Source organism: Lissotriton helveticus, chromosome 10, assembly GCF_964261635.1.
Source record: "Lissotriton helveticus chromosome 10, aLisHel1.1, whole genome shotgun sequence".
Taxonomy (NCBI): Eukaryota; Metazoa; Chordata; class Amphibia; order Caudata; family Salamandridae; genus Lissotriton; species Lissotriton helveticus.
In genome coordinates this window covers 1,116,585,594-1,116,598,983 of record NC_136071.1, presented here as the reverse complement: position 1 = coordinate 1,116,598,983, position 13,390 = coordinate 1,116,585,594, and the positions used below count along the sequence as shown (strand labels likewise).

The 13,390-nt window shown below is 41.8% G+C and overlaps 1 protein-coding gene across 1 annotated transcript in view; it reads right to left on the bottom strand.

The window, feature by feature from the left end:
- Positions 1-13,390, bottom strand: part of LOC144784828 (collagen alpha-4(VI) chain-like) — a 509,156-nt gene that overhangs the window by 241,747 nt on the left and 254,019 nt on the right. Inside the window, exon 5 of the mRNA XM_078663887.1 lies at positions 7,187-7,774. Coding sequence (XP_078520013.1) covers positions 7,187-7,774 — 588 coding nt within the window. The remainder of the gene's footprint in view (positions 1-7,186; positions 7,775-13,390) is intronic.

Sequence of the window (13,390 nt, the reverse complement as noted above, 5' to 3'; positions counted from 1 at the left end):
TTCATGGCTATAGGGGCCTGGCTTTCTCGTAATGTATTTGTCCAGATTTTATGTGGACACATTTGACCTCTTTTTGAATAGCCCAGGAGTGAATCTGGACTCAGTTATACACATATTATCACTGTTCTGGGAAGTGTCTGGTATAGCAATTAATAGGACCAAGTCTTCTATCTTCCCCCTTACTCTGGCTATTATTATTCGCCTGCTCTCGCTGTCATTGCGCTGGGTGACTGACTCCCTTAAATACCTGAGGATTCAAATTAGTGCCAGCAAGCCGGTAGTCGTGCTTGAGAATTATGGAGTAGTGATATCGGCGTTTGAAGATCAAATCCATGGATGGAATAAATTGCCTCTTTCATTGATGACAAATCTTCTGCGGCTACTCTATCTTTTTATGGATATATTTATTCTTCCACCACGTCGTTTTTTCTTACCCTGAGCACCCTTTTGGTGTGCTATATCTGGGCAGGGGGGCGACCTAAACTCTGCTGGGAAAACCTAACTCTACTAGACTTGCTCGATCTGTTCACTTTCTTTTGCATTCAATCAAGGATTATTATCCAGAGATCCCAGCGGCACCGTCTGAATGTAACACTCTGGGGAAGATTTACAAGACCCCTGTGCCACCAGTATGTCACTTTTCGTGACGTACTGGTGGCGCTGGGGGATCTTCCATATTTACAAGGAGTGGAAAAGCCACCCTGCGTGACTTTTTCTCTCCTTGTAAATACGGCCCCTTCACACGCAGCACTTTGCATTGAAGGGGCGATCCATGGGTGTTGCTGTGACGGTTCCCAAGGTAAATCTGGAGATGCGTCTGAATACTACGCCACCCTAGAGGCGGCGTAGCGAGGCACAACGAGGAGAAATGTTTTCATTTCTCCTCGTCATTTTTCCTCTTTCAATGCGTGCTGCATTCTACAACATGTATTGAAAGACGAAAATGCCTGTAGTGATTGTTTTTGTGCAGGAAAGTACCCCTTCCTGCACAAAAACAATCTCCCCATGGCGCAGGCATCCTTACACCATGGTGCAAGGGTGCCTGCGCCGGAGCTTGGCAGCAATTTGTGCTCCAGTGCAGGGGAGTGCACAGGAATGCCACATATTCTTGTAAACAAGTCGCACCCCTGTGCTTCGGAAGTGCCGCAGCGTGGCGCAGTCAAAGGGCTTGCGGTGCCGCGCTGCGGCACTTCTTTGTAGATCTGCCCTCACACTCCTCCTCACTGCACCTTCTATCTCATCATTATGCTTCTGTGCAATGTGAGATGCCATTGCGTTCGCTACATGCCAGGGTTGGATGGGACAAAAGGGGGTGGTGATGGACGGAGCATCTGAGCCAATTGAACACTCACACCCAGTCAACAGATCTGGGTTTAATCCATCACCGTTCTTTAGCCCACTCTGCCACCCCAGTTCAGACATGTCCATATGCAAATCAGTCTGACCCTGTGCCTCATGGGAACAGTCCAGCCCGAACTGCCAAGCCATGCCTTCCCTGGACCGGAAACAAGCTTCCTAGGACCGGTTTCTGGCATTTCAGCCGTCTTCAGCCAGGCTTGCTTTAATCAAGTGGCAAAGTGAGCAAAGGACTCACGTCTGAGCATACCCTGCCAACTTCTGGCAAACAAAGCGGTACAAAAGGGGGTGGTGATGGACGGAGCATCTGAACCAATCAAACACTCACACCTATTCAACAGATCAGGGTTGGATGGGTGGCAGCTTTGTGTAAATCTATCTGGGCAAGGAGTGGGTGGGCTCCTGTGGTATGACACATTCCCTTTCCCACCAAAGGCAAGCTTTGCCTTATGCTTTTTCGTTTTCTTCACCAGATATATTACAGTCCATCTAAACTGATGTCACGGGGCAATTTCATGCACTTAGCCTGGCTTTTCCCCCTATTTTGGCATACTGAATTGCTGTCTTCTCCACATTCTCTGATATTTTACACGTGTATCTACACCCATCACCAGGGCTGTCGGGTCTATATCGCCCAACTGAGATGCCAGGCGATAACGAAAGGTTTCTTGGCTTAGCATTGGTTCTTGCTAAATACGGGGTGTCCTGCGCGTGGGCCCGGGAACGAGCGACCACCATGCGGGATTGGTTGTTAGATATGGCACATTGTCAGGAGCAATTGGAAATATACTACTCCATGCTACCTCTAACTAGCAGGCCCAGGACCACCGGGGGTCCACTGCTGGATTATCGGTTAATGCAAGCCCTGGACGGATGTATGACATCACAACGCATGGTTTTACCACGCATGCCTTTACATCGCAGTTTTTACAACGCATGCTGTTACAACGCATAGCGTTAAGGGTTGCTGGATAGTGAATAGTTTAATTTACTATTCCAACACCTGTCCCCGTGGACAGTAGGGAAGGTGTTGGATAGTAAATTAAATCTATTCCCTATCTTAGAGCGCCCCCCAGCGCTATGCGTTGTAATGACATGCGTTGTAATAGTTGCGTCGTAAAGGCACTGCGTGGTAAAAGTTGCGTTGAAAAGGATGTTCCCTGCCATCCCAACTTCCCGAACTCATATGTTCCATTTTAGTGAGTCTATGGAGTTGCCACTGCTGAAATGTGCTACTGCTAGTCTTTGCACTTACAACATATGCCATGCATGAATTGCAGTATGATTGAATTGTTCTTATGCAGCACCTAATTGATTCCACTTTATTGATTGTTTTATGTCTGGAGACACAGCCATTTCTGCAATGGTTTTAGTTTAAAACATATAAATAAATAATTTTAACAAATAGGGCCATTTGGCAAAACAAAAATCTTCCAAGCAAAATGACCATTCCCAATAGCAACACCCACACACAACAACAGTACCTTAGGGACATCCACCTGCAAGGCATCACTAATGTTATGAAATAAGCATTCGTTAATTTCATCATCATTTTTCTGTAGGCACACCAATGCTCTCCAATGACGTTCTCTGCAGCAACCTGACTTAGACTTCTAGACTAGACTGCCCATCACGCTTTCCCAATCACTACAATGCTACAACACGTCCGTCAGAAAACGTATGTAAAACACCTTTGTCATGCTACAATATTCTTTCATGGTACTCCCAGAAACTTTACACAGCCAGAAAAAATAACCTGCTAAATACATTTCTCTACCCCATAGGAAGCCTACATGAACCAGTCTAAACCCAAGCCCTCCGAACCATCTTCTCCTCTGTATAATCAAGTGCTGATTGGAAACAAAAACATCCATCTGGAAACTTGAAAAACACTGGGGCAAGACATATCTCCTACCCTCAAGACTTTACAACATTAAGATAGCCAAATCCAAGCTCGACATCAGCACCAAATCCCAAAGTTAAAAAGGGAGCAAGGCACTGTGCAAATCATTCCCCTACTCAACTGATAAATTACGAGAAACATCTGATATCAATCACTAAGCCATGAAAAACAACCCTCTCAGACCCAGCATAAGTCTCATTCAGGCACATGCATCAAGGTAGGATTTTGCGAGTCCTTAATTGCGATAATTAAGGAATCGCAATTAAGGACTCGCAAAATCCTATGCATGTAGGAATCGCTATAAAAATAGCGTTTCCTACACATTCCTTATTTGCAACTCGCAAATTGCGAGTCGCAAATAAGGAATGGCTTCCCATTCATTCTTATGGGCCTACAGGTCCATAGGAATGAATGGGAAATTGCATGCGCAATTTGCGTGTACCAATAGGTCCTCGTAAATTGCGCATGCAATTTCAGGGTGCAAGTGTGTCAAAAGGACACCCTGTTGCACCCCTGAAATTCATCTGTGCACATATGTTGCGCACACACATGCCCTAGGGGCATGTGTGTGCGCAACCTGAAACTTTGAAAAATGCATAAAAGTGCATTTTTCAAAGCTTTCACAAATTACCATGAAGTTCAACTTCATGGTAATTTGCGACCCCTATAAGTGAAATCGCTATTCTCAAGTGGTTCTTGCATTGCATTTAAGGAATCACAAATTGCAATTCCTTAAATGCATTCGCAATTTGAAAACTCTCAAATAATTGCGATTTTTTAAAGTGTGAGTGGCAAGTTGTTTCAGGCATCACAAAAGCTACGTTTGCGATCGCAAGCGGACGATTTTTGAGATTCGCACCATTTGTGATAGCAAATAGCTTTGATGCATGTGCCTGATTGTCTTTTCCCTTGACACTCAGACTTAAACTACATTGCCAGGTGCCATTCCTTCCAACCCCTTGCTCCCTCATCAAATCATTCTCATGTTAGGTACACTTACTGACATACTCTATTCTAACAGGCACCTTCACTAACTTCCTAAAATCTTGCCACATACACCTGTTTCTGAAAAATTCCAAAATGTACCCTGATTAACTTTTAAGATACCAGGCACATTTCTAAAGAAAGTGCAAGCCACCCGCCTACACAACATATGAAGGGAACATTTCATTCACAGCTTCAGATGTAGGAATCTGGGTTTGGTCCCCACTCTAGCCATTAAAACATTTCTATCCATAAACTTTGCACTTTCCAAGAACGTTAGATCTCTGCATGCAAATGTCCTTAGTACAAGGTCTATATTCAGACTGGGTGTGGGAGGTCAGAACCATACAGCAGTATATTTTTGTCCAGATAGAAATAAATGTTGTCAGCCATTGGGAGCACTCATTAAGGTCCTTGTTTCAGGGGGCTAGAACCCAAAAAGGATGGGGAAGGGGAGGTGGGGCCAGTGGACACCGACAAGGCTTTCCAGATCAACGTAAACAAAGGGTAGTGTCAGTCATGCCATAGTGAAGCTCCCAGCCTGACTGGAGTAGAGGCAAACACAAGTAGGTCGGTCCTGTGGGCAGGGTTTTTATTTTGTTTCTGCACATATGATTCTGCCAAAAAAAACTAAAAATCGACTTTTGCAAGTGTTACTAGAACAGGATTTGTTTTCTTTAGATCTTACAACCTACAATCTTAATGCTATGGGTTTATGGAAGCACACATTATACAAGTAACAAGAATCACACACCAGTCCAAACTGGAACCTGAAGGTATGGACTGGAGCTGAAATGATGAGAGCATATGATTGTCAGGGTGTGTTCTTGTGGCATTGATGCTTTGATATTGGGATCCAGGTCTTTATAAAAAGTCGCCCTTGACTGTCCGAATATAATATGCAACACCAGCATGTGTGTGTGTGAATCTAGAAACTGGTTTGTTCATTTGTTGAGCTTTGAAGTTCACCCTAACCCTTTTCTTTTCTTGTGAACAAGAGGTATTCAATCATGGAAAAATGTACTTTCTCCTTTGGCCTCTCCAATTGAATCTGTATTGTTTCCATGGCTTTAACTGAGGTTGCTGATGGAGGCCTGATCTGTGATTGATTTGTGTATCTTCCTCACCTAAAACGAGAGAAACATGAAAAGGGGCCACTCTCAGGGACATAATCACGTGTACCTCTATAGCTCAAACTATGGAGTATCCACTGGGTTCACAATCCATTTTGCACCTAGTAGATCATGGTTGTCCAGGATGTGGCATTGTCCAATTGCATCCTTACCTAGCGTTCTACCTTCTTTCTCCAGTCATAAATGAAGGGATGTCTGGTATATTACTACCTCCAGCACATGCTGGTCATATGGTCACCGCAATGGATTAATTACAAAATTTGCCATTATGGAGCCAATACACGGACTCCAATTTTCCAGGTTCAGAAATGTAGAGATGAGGAGAATGAGGGGGAGAGGGGGCTATGTGACAATGTCCAACGCCATAGCAAATCCTCGACTTCTATGAACCGAAGCTGGTTTGAACACCCGGCTCTGCGATGGAAATTCCCAGAATGACCGCTAGAAGCCACTAGGGCCTTTGGTGGGTTGGCAACAGTGGAGTAATGTATTCTTTCTAAATCTATGGCACCTTCAGAGAGGTAGTGAGAGCTTAAAACTAAATTAAGCCATCTCAATAGGAAACTTGGGAGAGTTAACTCAGATGCAAGGTGTAAAAGTCACTCTTTGAACTCAAGTTCATCACCAAATAGAAGATTATTAGAATAATACAAGCCTCATCCAGCAGTAATGGCAGCTCCTTTCTGAATGCTCAATAACACTCAGCATTTAAATGCACACATTCAACATAGCAAACTCAAAGTGTTCCAGAACAAGCAGTAATGCTATTTATTACCGGTTGCATGTGCTGTATGCCTTGAACTAGGATACCACACAAGGCAACCGGAAGGGATGGAAACCAAAGTTGAAACAAAGGAGAAACCACTTTGGAATGTACTGATATTTCAAAGGAGCAACAAGGAAAGCATGGCAGAAACATGATTAAGATGTGGTGATCAAGCCCAGTGGAAATACTTAACACTTGACATGATTCCAAGATAATCACCTGCTTAAAACGTATTGGTTACCCTCAATAGTAATTAGCCTATCAACTCTAATAGAAGCATCAGTTGTATGTAATTGTTTACTGGTTCAGGACTGAGCCAATCACAGCTGTCATTGTTCATCATCCTTAAGCTGCAATGGGACATGACTATGGGCCGAAGGATGCTTCTGGATTGGCCAGCTGTGATAAGGCAATCCAAAAAGTATAGCCAATCAGAGTTCAAGGTCTAGAGCACTAGATTTGAATGCTGTAAATGAAGAAGAAGAAACTAACATTTGAAGAAGAAGGAGCGACCAGACAACATTTACCTTATATTCTAGACTTAAATTAAAACCTTAGGATTTTTCATTGCAAAGATGCACACAAGGCATCATTTCTTTTACAACAACTTGCATCTGCTTTTTGCAATGAAGATCAGGAGTGAATGGCAGCAGGGCCATTTAAATCGTCAATGTAATAACAGGTGGTAAAACATCCCAGCACAAATTCCACTTGAAATGGTTTTCGGGCATCTTATGCTCGTAATTATTGCCTGAGCACAACAATGGGCAAGAACCTGTGGTCATGGTATGTCTGTCCATACTGGGTGCATTATCAGCACTGATGGACTTGCTCACATGGGCAAGTGCCATGAGGTTGGACCTGGTGATAAATGCACTTGCACCCACAGGAGTGAGCATAGTCTAGTTCACTTCCTGTTTGGTGCTAGTGCAAAGAGGGTACAAATCATGCTCACGACCCATTTATCATTAGCGCTTGGGTACAAAATACCCCCAAAGAACATTGCATTAAATGATTAGTTATGATGATTAAATTGTACCTTACCTTGAATCTGGGCCTCGACGGAGAAGCAGATGTTTTGCAGGAAGGTACCGATGAAGCTCTCGAGGAGATCAAAGCTGGCGATGTCAAACTGGAATTTCTCAGTTGGCTTGCTTACCGCCTCATGAAGTGCCGCAGAATTTTTGATGCCAATCCCAATCAGGTAGATTGAAATCCCTCTGGCCTTCAAGGCTCTAGCAGGCTCTTTGATGTCATCAGTAGACTCCCCGTCTGTGATCAAAACAGTCACCTGTGGTACGTTTTTCTCAGCTCGGCTGCCTGCACTCGCCGTAAAGTAGTTTTTGCCAATGAAGTCCAAAGCTTTCCCAGTGTTTGATCCACCAGTTCTGTAAGGCAAATTCTGTATTTGTTCTAATATCTCAGCCTTTGAGGTGTATTTGTTCAGCAGAAACTCCTGGAAGGTGTCATCGCTGTACTGGGCCAGACCAATGCGGATTCTCTCGCTGCTAACGTCAAGGCTGGAGACCAACGTAGACAGGAAACTCTTTACTCTCAGGAAGTTTTCTTGGCTAATGCTGGTTGAGCTGTCCACCACGAACACAATGTCTGCAACGGTGGCTCTCCGGCAGGCTTCAGGAGACAAATAACATCTGGTGAACACTTTATGACCAGAAGAAACATTGCACAACAAGATGTGTGACCTGCCTGGCATGACATTAGGACCTGAGTATGGGCTGGGACTTTGCTGATGGAAACTACCAGTCACAACCTTGAAGAAATAATCATCTCCCTTGCAAACTCAAGGGGATCTAGACCTCTGGCTTTATGCATCTTTCACATGCACAATGTACGGTTTGTGTATCTTGTGTAAACTAGTGCCTACGTTATTGGCAGTGAAGCGAGGAGACCAGAATTTCAATTTCAATTTTCCTACACGCCCCCATGCAAATGAGGGAATATCCCCTGCAGATAGCACTGGTACTTTATATGCATCAGCAACACCGGTATTACAGAAGGGGCCTCAGACGCTTGTGCGTCCCCTTTTGTAATCCCAAAGTGCCCAGGGGCACGCAAAGTAGGCGCAAACATCCCCTGCACCCTTTGGGCACTTTCTCTAATACGGCCCCTGGTCAAAGTAGATGATCTCAAGGAAAGCCACTCTAACCACCTATGCTTCTCTAATCTGCCAAAGTGCCCAGAAGCAGGCACCACTTCACCAGCAGTGTTAAGCACCATATTATGTCTTCAATTCACCGTCGCATTCATAGACTCTTTTTGGGTTACATTGTCAGTTACCATGAGTAATTCAACGCAAGGGCTTCAATCATAACAGTAAAAACTCTTCGCTAACCCCTTCTCTAAGCCACACTCACACCTGTGTAGGATCACTGACAGAATATCAAAACAAAAATAGCAAGTATAGATTTAGTATTCCTAATTCCGCATCTATGCACCTTGAAAATATATACATATTATCAAGGTACATATATGTGGAGTTGTTTATAGTAAAACTTTGCTTACCTCATTCCTCGCTCCTTCTTTTTGGAACGCCCTCCCATTGGACATAAGGCTGGCTTCGCCCTATACCCACTTCAGATCCCTCCTTAAAACCTACCTGTTCCGCATTGCTTACAATTAAACTGTCTTCCTCTCCCCCGCTCCCTTCTTTTCCTTTTGTCCCTGTTACGGCTATGCACTCCCCGCCCTGTCCAGGTATCTGCCTACTGTCCTTCTGTTCTAGCGCCAAGAAACTGTATAGTGTATGTTGCGCTTTATAAATGCCTTTCACATCACATCACATCACCAATAGAAACTTACGTTCACAATATTATTGTCCTCGATATTCTAGACACAATATTTTGTACCATGATAATGTTGTTACCGATATACAGTCTAAACACCCCAGTTATAATCCCAGGGTTACCAGACCATCAATGACAAGAGTCTACCTCTCTCTTAAACACCTTCCCTCTCTCCCGACCTTAGTTGCATAATCCCTTGCCCTGTTCTGCTCCCCATTTCTGTATTCAAAGAAAAGATTCCTTTCTGTGTATTTATTTCAAAGGGTGACCATGAGGCCTATCCATGTCAATTAGCTATTTTATTCATTTGCAATTGACGAAGGCAAGAAGTCAAAATTTAAGCTCCACACTAGGATAATTATACTTTTTACTCAAAGTTTATTTTCATAAAAACTCATATTTAAGAATTCATTTTTAAATACACATTCAATCTTACACTGTGGTGCTCTGGTACAGGTATATATCCGCTAACTAACAATTCCGTATTACGGTTTCTATCACAGAGTCGCCACTTTATGATATGCACTCAATATTCAAAATACACCAATACAGTAAATCGATAAAAACATTTTTTTCACATTAAAACAGTCCAAAAGTCGACGCGTTTCGGTGCGTTTGTTATGCTTGATGCACCTTCATCAGGACAAAGTAGATTAAAAGCAGGTATACTTCTTCTTTTTATAATTAAAAGAATAGTCGTCCTTTCAAGTAATTTCTATGGACGTTTTGTTCTTAGTTGGTCTGGTGGCACGTTCTTAATCAATTCACGGCCGTCAGAAATTTATATCATTCGTGTATGGCACATAATCAATGGTGCACTATTGATGGTGTCATCTCCTAGTGGCGTCTTTGAATTTGCGCTCCAGATTTGGATTTCGTGACAGTACCCAATCGTGTAGGGCTTGTTCTTATGTCAGGTTAACCGCTTTTACTCATTTCTTGGGAAATCCTGACATCTATTTAAGTTGTTGTCACTAGTCTTGTTCGCCTGGACATCAACGCTCTTCTCTTTACTTTCAGAGCCGTGGTTCTCTGGCGATATCTCCGTGTGGCTGGCTGCGGCTGCACTGGAACAGCCACACGGAGATATCGCCAGAGAACCACGGCTCTGAAAGTAAAGAGAAGAGCGTTGATGTCCAGGCGAACAAGACTAGTGACAACAACTTAAATAGATGTCAGGATTTCCCAAGAAATTAGTAAAAGCGGTTAACCTGACATAAGAACAAGCCCTACACGATTGGGTACTGTCACGAAATCCAAATCTGGAGCGCAAATTCAAAGACGCCACTGGGAGATGACACCATCAATAGTGCACCATTGATTATGTGCCATACACGAATGATATAAATTTCTGACGGCCGTGAATTGATTAAGAACGTGCCACCAGACCAACTAAGAACAAAACGTCCATAGAAATTACTTGAAAGGACGACTATTCTTTTAATTATAAAAAGAAGAAGTATACCTGCTTTTAATCTACTTTGTCCTGATGAAGGTGCATCAAGCATAACAAACGCACCGAAACGCGTCGACTTTTGGACTGTTTTAATGTGAAAAAAATGTTTTTATCGATTTACTGTATTGGTGTATTTTGAATATTGAGTGCATATCATAAAGTGGCGACTCTGTGATAGAAACCGTAATACGGAATTGTTAGTTAGCGGATATATACCTGTACCAGAGCACCACAGTGTAAGATTGAATGTGTATTTAAAAATGAATTCTTAAATATGAGTTTTTATGAAAATAAACTTTGAGTAAAAAGTATAATTATCCTAGTGTGGAGCTTAAATTTTGACTTCTTGCCTTCGTCAATTGCAAATGAATAAAATAGCTAATTGACATGGATAGGCCTCATGGTCACCCTTTGAAATAAATACACAGAAAGGAATCTTTTCTTTAAATACAAATTGTTAACCCAGTCCTTTCTGGTCCCTGGGAAACTCTCTTTTTTTGAGAACTGCTCCCCATTTCTTACACACACACAAACAAAGTGGCAACAACTTCTAATGTGTTCTCTCAATATCCTTCAATTTGCTATTTTCATACCTGACTACCATCTCCTTCTTCAGCCTCTATCCTGTTGTGTAGTCTGGTTGGAGAGGGTATACAACCTTTACAACGCAACTTTTACAACGACCTACCATTACCACGCATTTTTTACAACGCAGGATCCATTACAACGCATACCATTACCACGCATGTATTTACAACGCAGGTACTTTTACAACGCATACCATTACAACGTAAGTATATTATTTTATTAAAAATATTATTTGGGTTTTTGGGTAAAAGGGTATTTTTAGGGTTCAGGGTCAGTTTTCAGTTTTTTGGGTAAAGGGGTATTTTTAGGGTTCAGGGTCAGTTTTCAGTTTTTGGGTAAAGGGGTATTTTTAGGGTTCAGGGTCAGTTTTCAGTTTTTGGGTAAAGGGGTATTTTTAGGGTTTAGGGTCAGTTTTCAGTTTTTGGGTAAAGGGGTATTTATGGGTTCAGGGTCAGTTTTCAGTTTTTGGGTAAAGGGGTATTTTTAGGGTTTAGGGTCAGTTTTCAGTTTTTGGGTAAAGGGGTATTTTTAGGGTTTAGGGTCAGTTTCAGTTTTTGGGTAAAAGGGTATTTTTAGGGTTCAGGGTCAGTTTTCAGTTTTTTGGGTAAAGGGGTATTTTTAGGGTTCAGGGTCAGTTTTCAGTTTTTGGGTAAAGGGGTATTTTTAGGGTTCAGGGTCAGTTTTCAGTTTTTGGGTAAAGGGGTATTTTTAGGGTTTAGGGTCAGTTTTCAGTTTTTGGGTAAAGGGGTATTTTTAGGGTTTAGGGTCAGTTTTCAGTTTTTGGGTAAAAGGGTATTTTTAGGGTTCAGGGTCAGTTTTCAGTTTTTTGGGTAAAGGGGTATTTTTAGGGTTCAGGGTCAGTTTTCGGTTTTTGGGTAAAGGGGTATTTTTAGGGTTCAAGGTCAGTTTTCAGTTTTTGGGTAAAGGGGTATTTTTAGGGTTCAGGGTCAGTTTTCAATTTTTAGGTAAAGGTGTATTTTTAGGGTTCAGGGTCAGTTTTCAGTTTTTGGGTAAAGGGGTATTTTTAGGGTTCAGGGTCAGTTTTGGGTTTTTGGGTAAAGCGGTATTTTTAGGGTTCAGGATTAGTTTTGGGTTTTTGGGTAAAAGGGTATTTTTAGGGTTTAGGGTCAGTTTTGAGTTTTTGGGTAAAGGGGTATTTTTAGGGTTCAGGGTCAGTTTTGGGTTTTTGGGTAAAGGGGTATTTTTAGGGTTCAGGGTCAGTTTTGGGTTTTTGGGTAAAAGGGTACAGGGTAAAAATTAAATATGATTAAATTTAAATTAAATTAAATTAAATTGATTAAATTAAATTAAATTAAATTAATTAAATTAAATTAAATTAAATTAAATTAAATTAAATTAAATTAATTAAATTAAATTACATTAAATTACATTATATTAATTTTAATTAAATTAAATTTAAAAAAATATTATACACTTACCAATACTTACGTTGTAATTGTATGCGTTGTAAAGGTATATGCGTTGTAAATACATGCGTGGTAATGGTACTTCGTTGTAATGGATTCTGCGTTGTAAAAATTGCGTGGTAATGGTAGGCGTGGTAAAAGTATGCGTTGTAACGTCATACATCCGTTGGAGAGGTACCAGGGCACCCTGATGTCATCAAGCTTCATTGACCACTCATGATACAAGGTCAAGCTACAGACCATGGTGAGCTCCCGGCTAACTGTTCATGGGCACCACATTCATAGTGGTGGAGATAGTGGAGATGGCATCTCTGTTACCTAAAGGCCCTTCCAAGCTAGATCCTAAGTTGCCAATCGAGAGAAGAATTACCAAAAAGGAATAACACTGAAAATAATCCATCATACACCTCTACGACTAGTACCTGTAACCATGCTGGCAACGAGCGCAATACTCTTGAGTTTTGTACTCTAGATAGATGCTTACCACATGCAAAGCGAGGAGGCTTTATGCCAGGGGTCATGAACCCGTAAGGACCAGTGTGTCCTTCTCTCTTTCCGTTATCCTTTGGTAAAGAGGTTTGATTGACATGGTCCCATACAGGTGATAGGCATATTACCCTGAAAAGCATTCATGGCTAACAGCCCTATTGATGTTTATATGGGCCTCTAAATATGGTTCCACCCTGTTGTTTGCATGTACTTCTAAACATGACCTTACCCCTGATAGTTGCTTTTTTCCATCAACAGTGCGCACCTGGAAATTATTATTGATATCATCACACTCACAAAAAGACACTGTTCTTAAGACCTCATTACTAGTGGGAAAGAAAGAAAGAAAGAAAGAAAGAAAGAAAGAAAGAAAGCAAGAAAGAAAGAAAGCAAGAAAGAAAGAAAGAAAGAAAGAAAGAATGAAAGAAAAAACAATTCCAAAAGATGTAACTTGAAGATTATGCTTGTCTAACATGCTCTAGAA